Here is a 21350-nt window from a genome sequence, read left to right on the forward strand (position 1 = left end):
CAAGATAAGGAACATATACCGGGAGGGGGAACATATACCAAGATAAGGTACATATACCGGGATGGGGAACATGTACCAAGATAAGGAACATGTACCGGGATGGGGAACATATACCAAGATAAGGAACATATACCGGGATGGGGAACATGTACCAAGATAAGGAACATATACCGGGATGGGGAACATGTACCAAGATAAGGAACATATACCGGGATGGGGAACATGTACCAAGATAAGGAACATATACCGGGATGGGGAACATGTACCAAGATAAGGAACATATACCGGGATGGGGGACATGTACCAAGATAAGGAACATATACCGGGATGGGGAACAAATACCAAGATAAGGAACATATACCGGGATGGGGAACATATACCAAGATAAGGAACATATACCGGGATGGGGAACATGTACCAAGATAAGGAACATATACCGGGATGGGGAACATGTACCAAGATAAGGAACATATACCGGGATGGGGAACATGTACCAAGATAAGGAACATATACCGGGATGGGGACATGTACCAAGATAAGGAACATATACCGGGATGGGGAACATGTACCAAGATAAGGAACATATACCGGGATGGGGAACATGTACCAAGATAAGGAACATATACCATGATGGGGAACATGTACCAAGATAAGGAACATATACCGGGATGGGGAACATGTACCAAGATAAGGAACATATACCGGGATGGGGGACATATATCAGGATGAGGGTTACATATCAGGATGAGGCACATATACCGGGATGGAGGACATACACTACCGTTCAAAAGTTTGGGGTCACCCAGACAATTTTGTGCTTTCCATGAAATCTCATACTTTTATTAATCACATGAGTTGCCAAATGAATGTGAAATCTCGTCCAGACATTGACAAGGTTCGAAAAAAAGATTTTTATCTGAAATAATGTAGAAAAATATATATATATATATCTTCTTGCACGGTTGAGAATCAAAAGTAAAGGCAATGTTGAATTGAGGATAAAATAAATCTTGTTTTTAATTATTCATTTCAAAAAGTGATTACAAAAATGAAGAAAAGTAAGTTCATGACATGCAGTAATTATTTGAAGAGAAAACGAGCATTGTTCTTACATATAGTCTTGAGCAGCTGTCCGGGTGTTCGAGAGTCTCAAGGGATATGAGATCTCCTGAACAAGAGTTAGACCGGCTTTATATACTATTCTGACCTATAAACTACAACCACATATGGTGGCTTGCCACTATGTTCATAAGTTCTTCCATATTAAGTGAACCGTAGTTATTTTAACTATATGTATACAGTTATTTATGCATTACCTTAGTCTGAGATATTTAAGCCTAAAGTCTGAGATCTTTAGAACCATTCATTATCTCTAAATAGTCACATTTTGACAGCTTTGACTATTTTGACCTATACATTTGACAAGAGAGACAGCTGTGTGAGCCAAGGCACTCAGAATAAGTCAGTCACTTCTCTAAAGTAAGCAAAGCCTGTTAGCTATTCTGTATGAGAGAATTAATCCATATATTTTTTTATTATAGAAATACTGATATTTTACAGTCCCCCCTGATTATGATTTGAGAAATATCATAATCAATCCTAACTCATTCTCTCACCATTCGTATCACATTCATTCTTTATTCTGAAAACCTTGTATCAACATCTGCCCTGAATGTCATCTGAATTTTCAAACCTATTGTAAAAACAAAAATTAGATCAGAGAGTTATATTTTTTTCGTTTTAACATCTCTCTTAAAATATCATCTTCCTTTTTCATTTCTATCTTTATATTCTTATAAATTCTCCTAATTTTACACATAATAATTATTTGATATATTATACACAGCAAAACTATGATAAATAGAATAACAATCGGATTAGACAATACATTTCCTGCTGCCATTTTCGCTGAAGACTGTGACCAACTAGTTACAGATTTTCCTAAATTTCTCCACCATGATGAGCCTGACATACTCGTCCATTCATGTTCAATATCATTTAGATTACCTTGTTCATGTCTAAATACAATTTCAGCTTCTTTTAATTGTTTTGTCAGCAGATTTAATAAACCCTTGTCTTTCTTTATTTCATTTGTCCACAAATCCCAAGGGAATTTATTAACTTGTGACAAATTGAACTGGATCGGAAGGATTTTCAGACGTCTTGAGCCTATTGACGTAATATTAATACTTCCTTCCTTCTTTGTGAGAGTTTTAACATTTCCCTCAATACAATATAAACCCATTGTCAGATTTTCGACATGTACACAAGATGAGAAGAATGCAGAAACTGCTTCTCTTCCTGACATGACTTGGAAACAAGTTTTGTTAGCGCTTACTGGTGTCACCAAGTCATGTATCGTGTGGACATTCTCAACTCTGGCATGACAAGAAGTATGATTATGGAAACATGAATGATAAATGACTTTATCCTGTCCAGGTAGACACATTACCTTGAAAACAAAATTTAAGCATGACGAAATGTCTAATTGTTCAATGTTTGTACCATCAAATGCAAAATCTGTGTACTGTAATTGATAATATAACAATTGTGTAGGGCTGACAGGAATTCCCAGAACACCCATAGGAACCAGGGTTTCTTCTCTTCCTGACACTGGAATCAGTGATGTTCCTACACAAATGTTCTGTTCACATCCTAACCACTTATTTACCCACAAATCTGTATGGTTTAACGCAAAGTTATATTCTATGGGCAAATTTCTTATTAGCCCTAAAGGGGTAATTCCACTTTGTAAGGCTTGTGCAATCATTTTCAGATTGGTGGAATATTCAATCTGAATTTCTAGACATGTTTTGGCCACTTGAGATTCCTGTTCACTTTCCATTAAAGCTAAAGTAGCATCTTGAAGATGTGATACAGAAGATCCCAATACAGTAGCAGTGTTCAAAACCATCTTTTCAAGGACTTGATTCAAGCTTTTCTGAATCTCTACCCCTTTTCCTCCAATATACCCAATATTTTCCAGATCTGATTTAAGTGTATGAATGTCCATAGTGTTAATTAAACTTCCTACTGTTCCTAATCCCCCCAAAATACCTTCAAACACTCCCCTCTTACTTCTAACCTGTGTTGAAGTTCTTTTCCCAAACCATTGTTCTATTCCCATCTCCATGTTAGTGAGATGTGGTTGACACTGGGGATATCTAGAAGAGATTTTCCAGTTAGACATGTTAAAGGTCCATACCATGGTCAGAAACACTCCATCTCGTAACAGAGGTTTAGTTTGGAACTGATTGATCTGAAAAGGAGTAGATGGTTGAAATCTTGTCTGTGTGCATACATTATCTACTGCTGACCATATATTTACCTTTACATCTCTACATTGTTTGTAGTTATATTTCGTTAAAATGCAACATTGGTAAAGTCCAGAATCCTTAGGAGATGGATTATCTACAGAAAAAATAAAATCCTTATTTAACCATCTCACGTTACCGGATTGACCTCTGTGTATAACATTTGTTGGACCATTTGAAAAACTTCCCAAAAATGATTTATCTTTGGTCCATATTAACAAAGATTCTGAAGGTAGCTCTAACCTCGTGTTGCATTTTAATAATAAAGGAGACATATTTTCTTGACTATATACTGCTTGTGGTGTAACCCTTACTTCTGGAGCTATAGTATTTGAAACTGTAAAAACTACAGATACCTGTACTTGTACTGGTTCTCTGGTTATCTGAAAATTCCATGTTTTTACCCAATCCTCGTCTCCTTCTGTAATAGAAAGAAATGCAGGATCTAAAACTTTCCCAAATAGTTGTGTCCTTAACCAAGCATCTGTTTTGGATGTTTCAACTTTCCCTTTTGCGATCATATCATTTGTAATGTCTCCTGACCACACAGCTCTCTCTTCACCTCTTATCTCTATATTCCAGAATAACACATCTGTAGGACTACATTCCCATGTGCCTGTCTTATTATTGTGTATATAATCTCCTTGTAACTGTGTGAACTTCGTCTTAGGTCCTGTGGCTGCATGTAATATTATGTCAGTGTCATGTATAAAGTGTAGCTCAATACAGCATTTTGCACCAAAACCCATGCAAATGTTTCCAGTAATATCTACTGAATCGTCCGGTATGTCCTCATCTATTAAGCTTTGTAGATTCGTTCCTCTTGGTTTCCTTGGATGTAAAGTTCCTTTGAAAAGTTCCTTCACTTCACTAGTATTTGTTCCATGGTGTGAAATATCTTCAGCGTAGATCACAGTTGAAACAGTACAAAACAGCAGAAATGTGATTCCCATCAGATAGTAGCTTTTCCTGGGCAACGTCTTTTTCTCCTGAAGGATTGGTGTTGAATCCCTTCCATCAAGGACGTGGAGTTTCATATTCCAGTTCTTATTGGAATCCATTTCTTCCTAAAAGAAATGCAGTATCATTATTTTGCAATATACAGTTTGCATTGATCAACATGTACCCACAATTTTTGTTGTCTGCGGGTATTTTTAACCACCTTAGATGCTCGTTGCACAAGAATCATCACTTGTCCCATGGTTTCGATAATTTCAAAGGGACCTTCCCAATTACTTTCCCAAGGTCCATTCTTCCTGAAAGTTTTAATCATCACTAGAGCCCCTTTCTTGAATTTGGATACATATGGTGGCTCCATTCTCTGCATTCTTGATGCAGCATGTGGAAGAATTGTTTTCAAATTTTCCTGCAACAATTGCAACCATTTGGACCTTACAACAGCATCTTTTTGTGGTGTAGACAAAAATGGCTCATGAGGAAAAATCAATGGCATTTTTCTTCCTGTCATCAGTTCAAAAGGAGTAAACTGAGTTGTGGCAGAGGTTGTTCCTCTTACACTCAACAGTACAAAAGGTACTGCATCAACCCAAGTATTGCCTTTGTCCAATAACATCTTGGCAATTCTGGATTTTATTGTTCTATTCATCCTTTCCACAATACCAGCAGACTGTGGATGGTAGGGTACATGAAACTGTTGTCGTACCCCTAGAATAGCACAAACGGCTTGCATGATTTTTCCTGTAAAGTGACTTCCTCGATCAGAGGTGATCATTCTTGGGATCCCCCAAGTACAAAAGACATGATTAACTAATGCTCTAGCTGTAGACAAAGCATCATCTTTCCTGACAGGTAAAATTTCAACCCACTTAGAAAAAACATCTACTACAACCAATGCATACCTGAGACCATTTTTACCTGATGGTAACGGTCCAATGTAGTCGATTTGTAACGTAGACCATGGACCCTCTGCAGGTGCGATTCGGAGTAGTGGCGGTTTCTGTCCTTTTGGTCTTGGATTAATTTGGGCACAAATGAGACATGATTGAACAACACTTTGCACTGTCTCTTCCATCTTTTCCCAGTAAAATTTCTCTCTGAGAATGCCTAACAATTTTTGTTGGCCCAAATGACCCAAACTTTCATGATTGTATTTTGTGAACTCAACCTGTAGATGTCTTGGGACAACAGGACGCAACTCCCCGTTTAAGTCATGACACAAAACCCCGTTTTCACAAACAAAGGGAGGTTTTGGATCAACCCGGGAAGCAACAAGAGATGAGTCTTTTTCTTGTTCTTCCGCAAAAGAAGGGATATGCGTGTCTGTTCTTTGAACTGCTGAAACCTCGAGAGGTTCAGGTTCAAACACCTCTTCTCCTGTCAGGGCTGCCTCTTTGGCTAGCATATCTGCGGTTGCATTTCCAACAGATAATTCATCATCAGATTTTTTATGGGCCGGAACCTTGACAATAGCAAAACCATTAGGGTTTTTTGATGCTATCCTGAAAATTGTCTTCAGTGTGTCACTGTGAACAAGAGTCTTATTAGATGAATCTACATAACCTCTTTTTTCCCAAACTGACAAGTAATCTGTCAGTGATCTTACAACATAAGAGCTATCACTGTAGATCACAATGGGACACTGATCATCTGCTTCATTCAGCTGTAGTACCATTTTTACTGCTTCTAGCTCTGCTCTTTGAGCTGAAAAATGACTCGGTAATTTGTGCTTCACAACCTGTCCTCTGTTGGGATAAAAAATGGCATATCCTGAATAATAGTGCCCATCTGAATAGAATCTGGAACCATCTACAAAAATTGGTTCGTCTGTTACCTCTGCTTTCCGTCTGAAAAGTGATGGACTTGGATCCTGAAAAGACTGTAAACAATCATGAGTTTGTCCTTCATATTGCATCAGCTGAGGAAGAACATATTTGGCCTTGTAATCTACCTCAATTTGTTTGGGAGACAATGACAATAACCAATGAGCAAATCTCTGATGTGACACACCTGGGATATTATTCTCAAAGAGAAGTTTTAGTGTAGAGTGAGGAGTTTGCAAAATGATTTTGTTGAACCCGACAATATGTTCGGTTGCTTTGACTGCAAAGTACACACCTACCAAGTGTCTTGCACAGGTCTCAAAACCTTTTTCAACAGGTGAGAGAAGTTTTGAAAAATAGCCCAAAATTCTCCACTCTTCTCCCTGTAATTGCAGTAATACAGCAGAAACAGATGTTCCTGATGTGTGCACTTGCAAAGCAAATGGAGCCGAAGGATCTACTGTGGACAAAGCAGGTGCATTTTGTAAATTCATTTTCAATTGTTCAAATGAGGTTTGCTGTTCATCACCCCAAGGACCAAAGTAATCACTGTTTTCACCTTTCAAAAGATCATATAAAGATCTGGCCTTATCTGCAAAATTCTCAATGAAATCCCTTGAATAATTCATAAGACCTAAAAAATGTCTCAATGCCTTGTGTGATGTCGGAATTGGTAGGGAAGCAATTGCCTCAATTCTTTCCTGCAGTGGCTGCCTTTTTCCTGGACTCAACAGCACCCCTAAAAATCTGACCTCAGTCTGCATCAATTTGACCTTTTTGGTGTTCAATTTCAACCCTGCATCATGCAGCAACTCAAACAATTCTGTCAGAAGTGAAACATGTGTCTCTTTATCCTCTGTAGACAATAAAATATCATCCACATATTGCAGAATGCAATCAGGCCTCGAAAATCTGGATAATACCTTTGCCAATGCCTGATGAAAAACACTAGGTGACAAATGTGCTCCTTGAGGTAACCTGCAAAACAGATATTGCTCGTCCAAGAAAGTAAATGCAAACTTATACTGACAACTCTTTTCAAGAGGTATACTGAAAAAACCATTGCTAATGTCCAGTACAGAAAAGTATTTGGCCTTTGCATTTAACCTTGCCATCATGTCATGAGTATCTGCCACAATTGGTGCGACATTGGGTGTATGCTTATTGAACATCCGTAAATCCAATATCATTCGATAAGAACCATCAGATTTCAAAACACACCACAAAGGATTGTTACTTACAGAATTAGCCTTTCGGATAACACCTTGATCTAACAATTCCTGTATGATCTTTGACATAGAGTCAATTGATTCTGGAGGCAATTTATACTGACGCTGTGGCGGGGGATCACGCCCCTCCACATTCACGATAACGTCTTTCATTGTTCCAACCTGATTCCTGAACTGAGCCCAAAGAGAAGGGAAAAGCTGTACAATTTCTGTCAATACCTTGTCATCATTAGTGTCAGGCCACAAATGGTCTGATGACACCACATCATTCAAGCAAATACTTCCAACATGGCTATAATCATTAGGATCAATGACTACCGGTTTACAACCATTGGAATCTTTCCAGATCACTTGATTTCCTAGGTCAACTACCCATCCGAATTTCTGCATAAAATCTGTGCCAAGTATATTTTCAGAATCACGACAATACCAGATGTCAATTTCTGTTTTGAAAGAACTAGGTATTTCCAAAATCACATTGGGAACTAAGGTTGCTTTAGTTCCACCTTTTCCACTGAAACCGACAATTGTACAAACTGGTGAATCTGGGTTTAGCTTCAAATCAAGGTTTGTAACACTTAACTGAGCTCCTGTGTCAATGAGGAATACAGCATTCTGTCCTGCTAAACTTACTTTGATAAATGGTCTTCCACAGTCATCCAATGTAACTCGAGTCACAAATTCCAATGGATGTGGTACAGGAATAGTCTGTGATTGTCAGAAAGATGAAGGAGATGGGAGAAGACCTGTGTCCTTTTTAAAAGACCTTGGAATTCTATCCCTTGACTCTGTTTCCTTCACTGTCATTTCTCTGATCTGTCTGATTAATGGTGCATATGGTGACTGTGTTTGTCTGTTGGCAGTATGAGCAGGTGCAGATAATTGTAATGCAGGTGCGGAAGGTGTGGTGTATGATTTTGGCATGAGTCCGTTTTCCCTTCCAAGCTTACCTGTTCCTTGTGTACCCATCTCTGATTCTGCTCTCAAAAATTTCCTGCACTGCCACTTCAAGTGTCCAGGTATACCACAAAAATAACAATGGATATTGTTCCTTTGTGTAGTATTTTTACCTCTATGCTCAATGTAATCCCTGCTCTTGGAGAATACTGTGGCTCTAGGTCTCAGTTGACTGTCTTCCTTCTCATGAACTACCGCTATTTTAGCCTTGACCTGATTTTGTTTCATGGATCTCCTTATTCTGTCAATAAAAACTGTTGCTTCTTGCAATGATGGCTGAGTGTTAGCCAATTGCACTGAGGCAGGATCTAAGTACTTGAACTTCTTTACAAAAAATTTGATCATGGATGCTGGCTCTTCGTGAGGCCTGAGATCCATTACCATCCTATAGGCCTGTTCAAACTTTACCAAAAAAGAGAATGGGTCTTCAGAAATATTTGTTTGTAAACTCCCTAAAATATCAACTGTAGGCATGTCTTCTCCGGTTGTAAACAATACTAATTGTCTAAGTCTGTCTTCTTTTGTACTATGTGCCATTTCATTCTCATCATTTAATCTGGGTGTGGTCTGTAATCTTTTTCCCATATGTGAAGGTAACCAAACTTTGAATATTTTATTCTTTTGCTCATCATTCAGATTGTATTTGTCTGTGTTTGATTCAAAAGTGTCCGCATTATAAAAGGCATCCATCTTATCATTGTAATTTGGAATGTCTTTTACAATTTTCATTAGCTGATCGTGTATTTTCAGATTAATGCGTGCTGCTCTGTCATGTAATTTTTTCCGTTGTAATTCTACTGCCTCTAATTCCTCTACTGAAGCATCTGGATTTTGCATATTTGGTACAAATGAAGAGGCAACACTGTCCTCCTGTTTACCTGTTGATCTTGTGTTAACAGAAACCCTCTTTATATCTTGTCGTAATTTAGACAATAACTCTGTCCTGGTATCTATTTGATCTTCCAATTGTTCTATATGTTCTGACAAAATCAAACAATTTGGACAATCAAAGTAATCCCCGTCAGACTCTTGTGTGTCACATGGTGTGTCAGTGTGATTAATGTCTTGTGTGACAATGCATGTTTTATAGGTGTTAGGTTCAGTTTTCTCAAAGACTAGGCTATTATACACATGAACTAGCTGCATAACATTCTGAAGTTTCCTTTGTAATTTTCTTACTGAGAAAAACCTTTTGTCAATTTTAACATTTTCTGCCTCACATTGATTATACAAACTAGACCATAATTGGGCATCCGTATGATTATGAACAAACTTGAAATCTATGTTACTTTTCTTAGCATAATCATGTATAAAATCCATTATAATTTTTTCTCACCTATTGAGAGTCTTTCCCGTCAATGGATGGTCCTCTGTGTCCTTATGCAATCCTCAGATCTCCGTCTGGATGAGACGCATGCAGCTCTTTACGATCCTCACCCGTCGTCTTCAGGTTCAGTGTGATCTTTGTGCCGTGAAATAGTGGAATTCCTGAGGAAGCTTGTACAACAGGTGTTTTTTTAGCAGAGTTCGTGCTCCCCCCTTGTACAATCGAGGAAGGAATGCCAGCCAAAATTAGCACAAAAGATCAGTCTGGCTAAGGCTCGCCAAAATGTAGAAAAATATATACATATATATCTTCTTGCACGGTTGAGAATCAAAAGTAAAGGCAATGTTGAATTGAGGATAAAATAAATCTTGTTTTTAATTATTCATTTCAAAAAGTGATTACAAAAATGAAGAAAAGTAAGTTCATGACATGCAGTAATTATTTGAAGAGAAAACGAGCATTGTTCTTACATATAGTCTTGAGCAGCTGTCCGGGTGTTCGAGAGTCTCAAGGGATATGAGATCTCCTGAACAAGAGTTAGACCGGCTTTATATACTATTCTGACCTATAAACTACAACCACATATGGTGGCTTGCCACTATGTTCATAAGTTCTTCCATATTAAGTGAACCGTAGTTATTTTAATAATATGCATACAGTTATTTATGCATTACCTTAGTCTGAGATATTTAAGCCTAAAGTCTGAGATCTTTAGAACCATTCATTATCTCTAAATAGTCACATTTTGACAGCTTTGACAAGTGACCTATACATTTGACAAGAGAGACAGCTGTGTGAGCCAAGGAACTCAGAATAACTCAGTCACTTCTCTAAAGTAAGCAAAGCCTGTTAGCTAGATTCTGTATGAGAGAATTAATCCATATATTTTTATTATAGAAATACTGATATTTTACAGTAGTCTGTTCCTGCAGCCCTGGGTAGTCTGTTCCTGCTGCCCTGTGTAGTTTGATCCTGCAGCCCTGTGTAGTCTGTTCCTGCAGCCCTGTGTAGTCTGTTCCTGCAGCCCTGTGTAGTCTGTTCCTGCTGCCCTGTGTAGTTTGATCCTGCAGCTCTGTGTAGTCTGATCCTGCAGCTCTGTGTAGTCTGTTCCTGCAGCCCTGTGAAGTCTGTTCCTGCTGCCCTGTGTAGTTTGATCCTGCAGCCCTGTGTAGTCTTTTCCTGCCGCCCTGTGTAGTCTGTTCCTGCAGCCCTGTGTAGTCTGTTCCTGCAGCCCTGGGTAGTCTGTTCATGCAGCCCTGGGTAGTCTGTTCCTGCTGCCCTGTGTAGTTTGATCCTGCAGCCCTGTGTAGTCTGTTCCTGCAGCCCTGTGTAGTCTGTTCCTGCAGCCCTGTGTAGTCTGTTCCTGCAGCCCTGTGTAGTCTGTTCCTGCTGCCCTGTGTAGTTTGATCCTGCAGCTCTGTGTAGTCTGTTCCTGCAGCTCTGTGTAGTCTGTTCCTGCAGCCCTGTGAAGTCTGTTCCTGCTGCCCTGTGTAGTTTGATCCTGCAGCCCTGTGTAGTCTTTTCCTGCCGCCCTGTGTAGTCTGTTCCTGCAGCCCTGTGTAGTCTGTTCCTGCAGCCCTGGGTAGTCTGTTCCTGCAGCCCTGTGTAGTCTGTTCCTGCTGCCCTGTGTAGTTTGATCCTGCAGCCCTGTGTAGTCTGTTCCTGCAGCCCTGTGTAGTCTGTTCCTGCAGCCCTGTGTAGTCTGTTCCTGCAGCCCTGTGTAGTCTGTTCCTGCTGCCCTGTGTAGTTTGATCCTGCAGCTCTGTGTAGTCTGATCCTGCAGCCCTGTGTAGTCTGTTCCTGCAGCCCTGTGTAGTCTGTTCCTGCTGCCCTGTGTAGTTTGATCCTGCAGCTCTGTGTAGTTTGATCCTGCAGCCCCGTGTAGTCTGTTCCTGCAGCCCTGTGAAGTCTGTTCCTGCTGCCCTGTGTAGTCTGATCCTGCAGCCGCGTGTAGTCTGATCCTGCAGCCCTATGTCGCCTGATTCTGCAGCCCTGTGTAATCTGATCCTGCAGCCTTGGTAGTCTGTTCCTGCAGCCCTGTGTAGTCTGTTCCTGTAGCCCTGTGTACTCTGATCTTGCAGCCCTGTGTAGCCTGTTCCTGCAGCCCTGTGTAGCCTGTTCCTGCAGCCCTGTGTAGTCTGTTCCTGTAGCTCTTTGTAGTCTGTTCCTGCAGCCTTGTGTAGTCTGATCTTGCAGCACTGTGTAGCCTCTTCCTGCAGCCCTGTGTAGTCTGTTCCTGCAGCCCTGTGTAGTCTGTTCCTGCAGCCCTGTCTAGTTTGATCCTGCAGCCCTGTGTAGCCTGTTCCTGCAACCCTGTGTAGCCTGTTCCTGCAGCCCTGTGTAGTCTGTTCCTACAGCCCTGTGTAGTCTGTTCCTGCAGCCCTGTCTAGTTTGATCCTGCAGCCCTGTGTAGCCTGTATGAGAGAACTAATCCATATATTTTTATTATAGAAATACTGATATTTTACAGTAGTCTGTTCCTGCAGCCCTGGGTAGTCTGTTCCTGCTGCCCTGTGTAGTTTGATCCTGCAGCCCTGTGTAGTCTGTTCCTGCAGCCCTGTGTAGTCTGTTCCTGCAGCCCTGTGTAGTCTGTTCCTGCAGCCCTGTGTAGTCTGTTCCTGCTGCCCTGTGTAGTTTGATCCTGCAGCTCTGTGTAGTCTGATCCTGCAGCTCTGTGTAGTCTGTTCCTGCAGCCCTGTGAAGTCTGTTCCTGCTGCCCTGTGTAGTTTGATCCTGCAGCCCTGTGTAGTCTTTTCCTGCCGCCCTGTGTAGTCTGTTCCTGCAGCCCTGTGTAGTCTGTTCCTGCAGCCCTGGGTAGTCTGTTCCTGCAGCCCTGGGTAGTCTGTTCCTGCTGCCCTGTGTAGTTTGATCCTGCAGCCCTGTGTAGTCTGTTCCTGCAGCCCTGTGTAGTCTGTTCCTGCAGCCCTGTGTAGTCTGTTCCTGCAGCCCTGTGTAGTCTGTTCCTGCTGCCCTGTGTAGTTTGATCCTGCAGCTCTGTGTAGTCTGTTCCTGCAGCTCTGTGTAGTCTGTTCCTGCAGCCCTGTGAAGTCTGTTCCTGCTGCCCTGTGTAGTTTGATCCTGCAGCCCTGTGTAGTCTTTTCCTGCCGCCCTGTGTAGTCTGTTCCTGCAGCCCTGTGTAGTCTGTTCCTGCAGCCCTGGGTAGTCTGTTCCTGCAGCCCTGTGTAGTCTGTTCCTGCTGCCCTGTGTAGTTTGATCCTGCAGCCCTGTGTAGTCTGATCCTGCAGCCTTGGTAGTCTGTTCCTGCAGCCCTGTGTAGTCTGTTCCTGCAGCCCTGTGTAGTCTGTTCCTGCACCTCTGTTTAGTTTGATCCTGCAGCCCTGTGTAGCCTGTTCCTGCAGCCCTGTGTAGCCTGTTCCTGCAGCCCTGTGTAGTCTGTTCCTGCAGCCCTGTGTAGTCTGTTCCTGTAGCCCTGTGTACTCTGATCTTGCAGCCCTGTGTAGCCTGTTCCTGCAGCCCTGTGTAGCCTGTTCCTGCAGCCCTGTGTAGTCTGTTCCTGTAGCTCTTTGTAGTCTGTTCCTGCAGCCTTGTGTAGTCTGATCTTGCAGCACTGTGTAGCCTCTTCCTGCAGCCCTGTGTAGTCTGTTCCTGCAGCCCTGTGTAGTCTGTTCCTGCAGCCCTGTCTAGTTTGATCCTGCAGCCCTGTGTAGCCTGTTCCTGCAACCCTGTGTAGCCTGTTCCTGCAGCCCTGTGTAGTCTGTTCCTACAGCCCTGTGTAGTCTGTTCCTGCAGCCCTGTCTAGTTTGATCCTGCAGCCCTGTGTAGCCTGTTCCTGCAGCCCTGTGTTGTCTGATCCTGCAGCCCTGTGTAGTTTGATCCTGCAGCCCTGTGTAGTCTCTTCCTGCAGCCTTGTGTAGTCTGTTCCTGCAGCCTTGTGTAGTCTGTTCCTGCAGCCCTGTGTATCCTGTTCCTGCAGCCCTGTGTAGTCTGATCCTGCAGCCCTGTGTACTCTGATCCTGCAGCCCTGTGTAGTCTGTTCCTGCAGCTCTGTGTAATCTGATCCTGCAGCTCTGTGTAGTCTGATCCTGCAGCCCTGTGTAATCTGTTCCTGCAGCCCTTTGTAGCCTGTTCCTGCAGCTCTGTGTAGTCTGATCCTGCAGCGCTGTGTAGTCTGATCCTGCAGCTCTGTGTAGTCTGCTCCTGCAGCTCTGTGTAGTCTGTTCCTGCATCTCTGTGTAGTCTGATCCTGCAGCTCTGTGTAGGCTGATCCTGCAGCTGTGTAGTCTGTTCCTGCAGCTTTGTGTAGTCTGTTCCTGCAGCTCTGTGTAGTCTGATCCTGCAGCTCTGTGTAGTCTGTTCCTGCAGCCTTGTGTAGTCTGTTCCTGCAGCCTTGTGTAGTCTGTTCCTGCAGCCCTGTGTAGTTTGATCCTGCAGCCCTGTGTAGTCTCTTCCTGCAGCCTTGTGTAGTCTGTTCCTGCAGCCTTGTGTAGTCTGTTCCTGCAGCCCTGTGTATCCTGTTCCTGCAGCCCTGTGTAGTCTGATCCTGCAGCCCTGTGTACTCTGATCCTGCAGCCCTGTGTAGTCTGTTCCTGCAGCTCTGTGTAATCTGATCCTGCAGCTCTGTGTAGTCTGATCCTGCAGCCCTGTGTAATCTGTTCCTGCAGCCCTTTGTAGCCTGTTCCTGCAGCTCTGTGTAGTCTGATCCTGCAGCGCTGTGTAGTCTGATCCTGCAGCTCTGTGTAGTCTGCTCCTGCAGCTCTGTGTAGTCTGTTCCTGCATCTCTGTGTAGTCTGATCCTGCAGCTCTGTGTAGGCTGATCCTGCAGCTGTGTAGTCTGTTCCTGCAGCTTTGTGTAGTCTGTTCCTGCAGCTCTGTGTAGTCTGATCCTGCAGCTCTGTGTAGTCTGTTCCTGTAGCCCTGTGTACTCTGATCTTGCAGCACTGTGTAGTCTGATCCTGCAGCTCTGTGTAGTCTGTTCCTGCAGCCCTGTGTACTCTGATCTTGCAGCTCTGTGTAGTCTGATCCTGCAGCTCTGTGTAGTCTGTTCCTGTAGACCTGTGTACTCTGATCTTGCAGCTCTGTGTAGTCTGATCCTGCAGCTCTGTGTAGTCTGTTCCTGTAGCCCTGTGAACTCTGATCCTGCAGCCCTGTGTAGTCTGTTCCTGCAGCTCTGTGTAGTCTGTTCCTGCAGCCCTGTGTAGTCTGTTCCTGCAGCCCTGTGTATTCTGATCTTGCAGCTCTGTGTAGTCTGTTCCTGCAGCTCTGTGTAGTCTTTTCCTCCAGCCCTGTGTACTCTGATCTTGCAGCACTGTGTAGTCAGTTCCTGCAGCCCTGTGTACTCTGATCTTGCAGCACTGTGTAGTCTTGTCCTGCAGCCCTGTGTAGCCTGTTCCTGTAGCTCTGTGTAGTCTGTTCCTGCAGCCTTGTGTAGTCTGATCCTGCAGCTCTGTGTATTCTGTTCCTGCAGCCCTGTGTAGTCTGATCCTGCAGCCCTGTGTAGTCTGATCCTGCAGCCCTGTGTAGTCTGATCCTGCAGCTCTGTGTAGTCTGTTCCTGTAGACCTGTGTACTCTGATCTTGCAGCTCTGTGTAGTCTGTTCCTGCAGCCTTGTGTAGTCTGATCCTGCAGCTCTGTGTATTCTGTTCCTGCAGCCCTGTGTAGTCTGATCCTGCAGCCCTGTGTAGTCTGATCCTGCAGCCCTGTGTAGTCTGATCCTGCAGCTCTGTGTAGTCTGTTCCTGTAGCCCTGTGTACTCTGATCCTGCAGCCCTGTGTAGTCTGTTCCTGCAGCTCTGTGTAGTCTGTTCCTGCAGCCCTGTGTAGTCTGTTCCTGCAGCCCTGTGTACTCTGAACTTGCAGCTCTGTGTAGTCTGTTCCTGCAGCTCTGTGTAGTCTGTTCTTGCATCCCTGTGTACTCTGATCTTGCAGCACTGTTAGTCTGTTCCTGCAGCCCTGTGTACTCTGATCTTGCAGCACTGTGTAGTCTTGTCCTGCAGCCCTGTGTAGCCTGTTCCTGTAGCCTTGTGTAGTCTGATCCTGCAGCTCTGTGTAGTCTGTTCCTGCAGCCCTGTGTAGTCTGATCCTGCAGCCCTGTGTAGTCTGATCCTGCAGCTCTGTGTAGTCTGTTCCTGTAGACCTGTGTACTCTGATCTTGCAGCTCTGTGTAGTCTGTTCCTGCAGCTCTGTGTAGTCTGTTCCTGCAGCCCTGTGTAGTCTGTTCCTGCTGCCCTGTGTACTCTGATCTTGCAGCACTGTGTAGTCTTGTCCTGCAGCCCTGTGTAGCCTGTTCCTGTAGCTCTGTGTAGTCTGTTCCTGCAGCCTTGTGTAGTCTGATCCTGCAGCTCTGTGTAGTCTGTTCCTGCAGCTCTGTGTAGTCTGATCCTGCAGCCCTGTGTAGTCTGTTCCTGCAGCTGTGTAGTCTGTTCCTGCAGCCCTGTGTACTCTGATCTTGCAGCACTGTGTAGTCTTGTCCTGCAGCCCTGTGTAGCCTGTTCCTGCAGCTCTGTGTAGTCTGTTCCTGCAGCCCTGTGTACTCTGATCTTGCAGCACTGTGTAGTCTTGTCCTGCAGCCCTGTGTAGTCTGTTCCTGCAGCTCTGTGTAGTCTGATCCTGCAGCCCTGTGTAGTCTGATCCTGCAGCCCTCTGTAGTCTGTTCCTGTAGCACTGTGTTCCTACAGTATCTCTGCAGATTCTTCCGCATATCTTATATACAGCAGCAGATGGAGGGGTCACAGGGTTGTATGATCAGACTACATGGGATTTGTTTGTAGTCTGTAACTATGGAGACACATAACTCTGCATATAAGCTCAGTAGAGAAAACGGAGGAAGCTAAGTGTAAGACTATTTGTAGAGTTGAAGTGAAGTTTTTAAGAGACTGATCCTTCATCATTGAGTAAATCTTCAGATGTATTATTCTCTGCTAGTAAACCTGGGACTGATCTCTCGCTGTAGGAGACCAGACTTCAAGACTTGAAGAGCTCAGTGCGTCTCCTACAGGGAGTTTCTTTTCGATAGGACATCAGTGTTGTATGTTTTGGAAACATTGGGGCCCCCACTAATCAGCATAATGAAGGCACAGCAGATGGGATCCACTGCCATCATACTTCTCGTCTCCGATAATGACTCGTTGGCCGTCACGATTCCACCATTCTTTGTGTCTTGAATGCAGTGAGTGACAGCTCAAATGCCCTATAAGAATCAAGGGTGTGCTGAGCTGTCAGTATTGTGAGTGACAGCCCAACTGCCAAATCAGGGCAGGGGGTGGTGGGTTTCTTCCGGGTGTCTCAAATTCTTTGTGGTTTCCTGGCCATTTAGCTGCTGGCTGTCAGTGTCTAATTATTAAAAGGGGGAGACAGGGCACTTCCAATGCGTAGGTCTGTATGGAAAGTAGGTGAGTGCACAGCAAATGTTAAGGGGGTTTTACACTAAGCGATATCGCTAGCAATATCGCTAAAACGTCACTGGTTTTGTGACGTTATAGCGATATTGCTAGCGATATCGCTATGTGTGATACTTACCAGCGACCGGCTCCCCCGCTGTCCATCGCTGATCGCGCGAGAATGTCCGGCTCCATTTCTCGTCGGGCGCTTCCTGCTGAGACTTCCTGCTGTGACGACGAGCGACGCTGGACGCGGGCGGGAGGACGCCAGGATCGCTGTGTGTGAATGGTAAGTATCGTGCGCTGCGTCGCTGCTGCATCGCTGTGAGATCTTTCTGTATGAAAGCTCACTAGCGATCATTTAGCGATGCACCAGCGATCCTGACCGGGTGGGATCGCTGGTCGGATCGCTGGTGCATCGCTAAATGTAAAAGGGCCTTAAGGCTCACCTGATAGAGTTGTGAGAGTCACAACACCTATAATCGCATAAAACAGCTGCAGCAGTCTGCACGAGGTCCAAGGACTTGGTACAAAGAGAAGGCTGGTAGTGCAATAAGAGACTGCGCTGCTGGGGTAGAATTCAAGATATCTTTATTGCCAACGCGTTTCCTGAGCCAGTCCCAGCTCACTTCATCAGGGCAAGTGAGGAACATGCCCTGATGAAGTGAGCTGGGACTGGCTCAGGAAACACGTTGGCAATAAAGATATCTTGAATTCTACGACAGCAGCGCTGTCTCTTATTGCACTACCAGCCATATCTTTGCACCAAGTGTCTAATTATTGCCAGTGATAGCTTTAGCTTGGTGGTGAATGTGTGTGCCTTGTTTTCCAGTGTTGTGTTCCTGATCTTTTGTTGCCTGACCTTGAACCTTGCCTTTGACCATCCGTTTTCCTTGCCCCTTTGTCTTGATTCACTATCTTCCTGAAATTCTGACCTTAGACTCTGACCTCTTACCCCTCTGCATATGAACAACTCTATTGGTTTTGATGCTGAACTTCTTGACAACCATTTCCCACAGCTTTTCCATGAGTAGTGTCTCAGCATTATAGAAGCTCAAGGAAAAAGGGAAGATCCCATTGGGTGTCCAGAAGCGTTAGCAAACCTCCTGGGTACCACCAAAACCTTATGGAGAACAATAAGGATCAAGTAAAAAGGTCAAGGTACTGAAGTGGTGAATATTGGAAGGGGTGCCCCACAAGCCGTCCCTCTCCCAGATGCTAACTTATACTAGCAAGTATGCCTTATAGCTTATAGTTGATGATCTCCACTTGAGGTTCCAGTCTGGATAATCATCTTGGTGGATGACTCTGATTAGAAACCTGGATGTGATGGCGCTTTTTGGATTTCTAATGTTGGGATGTTTGTTCTGATGAAAGGATATCAGTAGTACTGCCCTGTGGAACCCTGTAATGCCTCTCCCAGGGTCTCCTCCTATAGTTCAGGCTCCCCCTCCTCCTCTCCCGTTTACAGGGGAGGCTGGCAGCGCCCTAGTTGATCCTCATGATGAGATTCCAGCCTCTTCTCTCAGAGTCAAAGCAACTTTCTACAGTTTATTATTATTTCCAGATACAGAAATTCCATTGAATAGCAATCTAACCAAAGCGGGAAATCCCAGATCCACAGATCGTCACTTTCTGTAAATGACTTGGTTTTGCTTCTCAAACATTCAATTTCCTGACCAACGAGATAATGTGTTTCCGTCTGTGTTAGGTATGGTTACGTCTGCGGGGGAGAAATCTGCGTTAGGAAGCATTAAAGTCCAATATTCAGCAAACGTTCCTTGCAACAAAGGTCTGGGTGCCTCCATCATCGAAATGCAAAGTTCTAGAACATTCTACCATATCATATACAGTATAAGTTTGTTACAATGTATCAGTTCAGGTGAAATGTATCGTTCTGGAGTCCACAGGATTGTCCTTCCCTGATACAGTTGTAACAAGCCGTCAGCTGTGCCACACAGAGGTGTAGCTAGGGTTTTAGTTGGGGGGGGCAAACTTCTGAGTGGGCCCCTAACAGGTAACATTGATTATAACTGGGTGACGCACCCTAATAGGGGATGTAGGAGAACAGCAGATGACCACTGCGCTGTTACTGAAAATAATCTGTACATAAAGATGAACGTGGATATTGCCGCCATATGGTCAGTGGTAGAAACCAGTCCTGCAGAACATATAACAGATCACAGCACAGTTACAGATAATGACTTACAGAGGACGTTTTTTCTGATTATTATTATTATTATACATTTTTATAGTGCCATATATTCCATGGCACTTTATATGTGAAAGGGTCAAATATAGACAAGTGCAATAAACATGAACAAAACAAGGCACACACAAGAACAGAAGGAGAGAGGACCCTGCCTATGAGGGCTCACAGTCTACCGGGGATGGGTGAGGATACAGTAGAAGGTAGAGCAGGTCGTGCGGTGGTTCAGTAGACTTTGGATCACCGCAGGTTGTAGGTTTGTCGGAAGAGGTCGGTCTTCAGGTTCTTTTTGAAGGTTTCCGTGGTAGGCGAAAGTCTGATGTGTTGGGGTAGAGAGTTCCAGAGTAGGGGGGAAGCACAGGAGAAGTCTTGTATGCGGTTGTGGGAAGAAGAGATAAGAGGCGAGTAGTGACGGATATCTTGAGAGGATCAGAGGTTGCGTATAGGTAAGTAGCGGGAGACCATGGCACAGATGTATGGGGGAGACAGGTTGTGGATGGCTTTGTATGTCATAGTTAGGGTTTTGAACTGGAGCCTCTGAACAATAGGAAGCCAGTGAAGGGCTTGGCATAGGGGAGAGGCTGGTGGATTAGTCGGGCAGCAGAGTGTATGATGGATTGGAGTGGTGTAAGAGTGCTAGGGGGGAGGCCAGAGAGTAGGAGGTTGCAATAGTCGAGGCAGGAGATGATGAGGGCATGCATTAGCATTATTGTGGTTTCTTGGTCAAGGAATGATACACACACACACCACAGCAGCTTCACTGGTGCGCACACACACACCACCGCCGCTTCACTGGCACACACACACACACCACCGCAGCTTCACTGGCACAGTGGCCACAATCACCTCTCCGCACGCCGGCAGCTTCCTTCCTCTCACTGGTACAGCGGCCGTGGAGCTGAATGATGATGTCATCCAGCCACGGCCACGCCGCTCAATGTGTGAGGCAGGAAGCTGCAGCTCCAGAACAAGGATGAGGTGATGCCGCGTGCCAGCTGAGAGGGCTCTGCGTGCCATAGGTTCGCCATCCGTGCCCTAGTCCATAAGTATGTGTGGCCGAAACAAACAAGGCCGCAGCACTATCAGGGTCCAATGCGAGTTGGTAAGTATAAACTGGCAAAGTAGGCCGCAAATGTCTGTCCAGTAGTCGGTTTTCTCTATGCGGCACATGCGCTGTACTGACGGTCACGAAGCGCACGACACCTCGCTCTGTCAGTTATTGGGCACACTGCACTTCTCGCTCTGGAATCCCCGCTGGTGACAATGGGAGTTCACGGACACGGGCCAGGGAAGTCCCGGTGCTCGAGGGATGGAGCACTCCTCTTTCCCTACTGCGCGCCGCCTGTTTCCGTTAAGACTGGCTGCTTCCATGCGCACGATGGCTGCTGTTGCTTAGCCACATCCCTTTCTTCCAAGTGCAACGGTCTGTCCGGTCTCTTACTCTTTTCCCCGGACAACAGAGGAGACAGCCCCGACAGTTTCGGACCTGGCACAGGACAGGTACCCAGTTCTCCTTACACTAGTGTGGGATAACTAGTCTCCTGGAACTCAATATGGTGAGAGGTAGGAGCATTAGGGTGAGGATTAATTGATCCAGACTTTAGGCTGGTGAGACTGGACCGTGTGGAAGACTGGGGGGTGCTGCCAAGCCTGCCGGAAGCATTATCTGGTATCCAACCGACCACCTGTTCACACTGCTCTGGCTTCAGAAGTGGTGTACCATGCCTAGCTGCAAAGTGGGACAGAAACCTGTGTCGTGGATGGATGTGTTTCTTGTGCTCCAGCAACAGGTGTAGTCACACCTGCCCCACTTCCTTGCCCTTTGCATGAACCCATAGCACACGCCTTACGCATTTTGTAATTGCTCGGTCTTTTGAAACCAAATTTATTTTTAAGAAAAGAAAAAAATTGGTCATCTGCAGCAATCAACGCATTTTTGGGGAGTTTAATACCACCGTAATGTAACAGAAAAAACGCAAAAAAGTATGAATGACAAAATCAAATTCGATCCAGAAAAATGTTTCAACAGTGTTATATGCCACAGAAATGTACCATAAGCCATGTAAAACTGTATGGGTGAGAAATTTAACCCAGCAAAATTTTTAATGCTTTTTTTGTAGTGCTAGATATCACAGAAATGTACCGCAGAACACATAATATGTTATGGCTGAGAAAATTAAGCTTTTTTTCTGTATGAT

At 44.4% G+C, this 21350-nt stretch overlaps 1 protein-coding gene and 1 long non-coding RNA gene across 3 annotated transcripts in view; one reads left to right on the top strand and one right to left on the bottom strand.

Moving 5' to 3' along the window:
* Positions 1-992: 992 nt before the first annotated feature.
* Positions 993-9786, bottom strand: LOC141053921 (uncharacterized). Of its 2 annotated transcripts, none has more exons than XM_073551091.1 (2): positions 9617-9786; positions 993-4381 (listed from the first exon to the last, which is right to left on the bottom strand). In XM_073551091.1, exon 2 carries the CDS (start codon positions 4373-4375, stop codon positions 1712-1714), a length of 2664 nt encoding a protein of 887 aa, XP_073407192.1. In that variant the 5' UTR covers positions 4376-4381; positions 9617-9786; the 3' UTR covers positions 993-1711. The 2 variants fall into 2 exon arrangements, with proteins under 2 accessions (XP_073407192.1, XP_073407193.1); XM_073551092.1 differs by lacking the exon at positions 9617-9786 and adding an exon at positions 7957-9295.
* A 7093-nt stretch (positions 9787-16879) lies between these two features.
* Positions 16880-21350, top strand: part of LOC141053949 (uncharacterized) — a 12078-nt gene continuing 7607 nt past the window's right edge. Inside the window, exon 1 of the long non-coding RNA XR_012221296.1 lies at positions 16880-16955. This is a non-coding gene — a long non-coding RNA (uncharacterized lncRNA). The remainder of the gene's footprint in view (positions 16956-21350) is intronic.

The sequence above is a fragment of the Dendrobates tinctorius genome, unplaced genomic scaffold (assembly GCF_039654945.1).
Source record: "Dendrobates tinctorius isolate UK_male_01 unplaced genomic scaffold, ASM3965494v1 ptg000173l, whole genome shotgun sequence".
NCBI classification, from domain to species: Eukaryota; Metazoa; Chordata; class Amphibia; order Anura; family Dendrobatidae; genus Dendrobates; species Dendrobates tinctorius.

Excerpts from the sequence above, each read along its gene's own strand:
- LOC141053921 (XM_073551091.1), bottom strand. The coding sequence starts at position 4,375 with ATGGATTCCAATAAGAACTGGAATATGAAACTCCACGTCCTTGATGGA.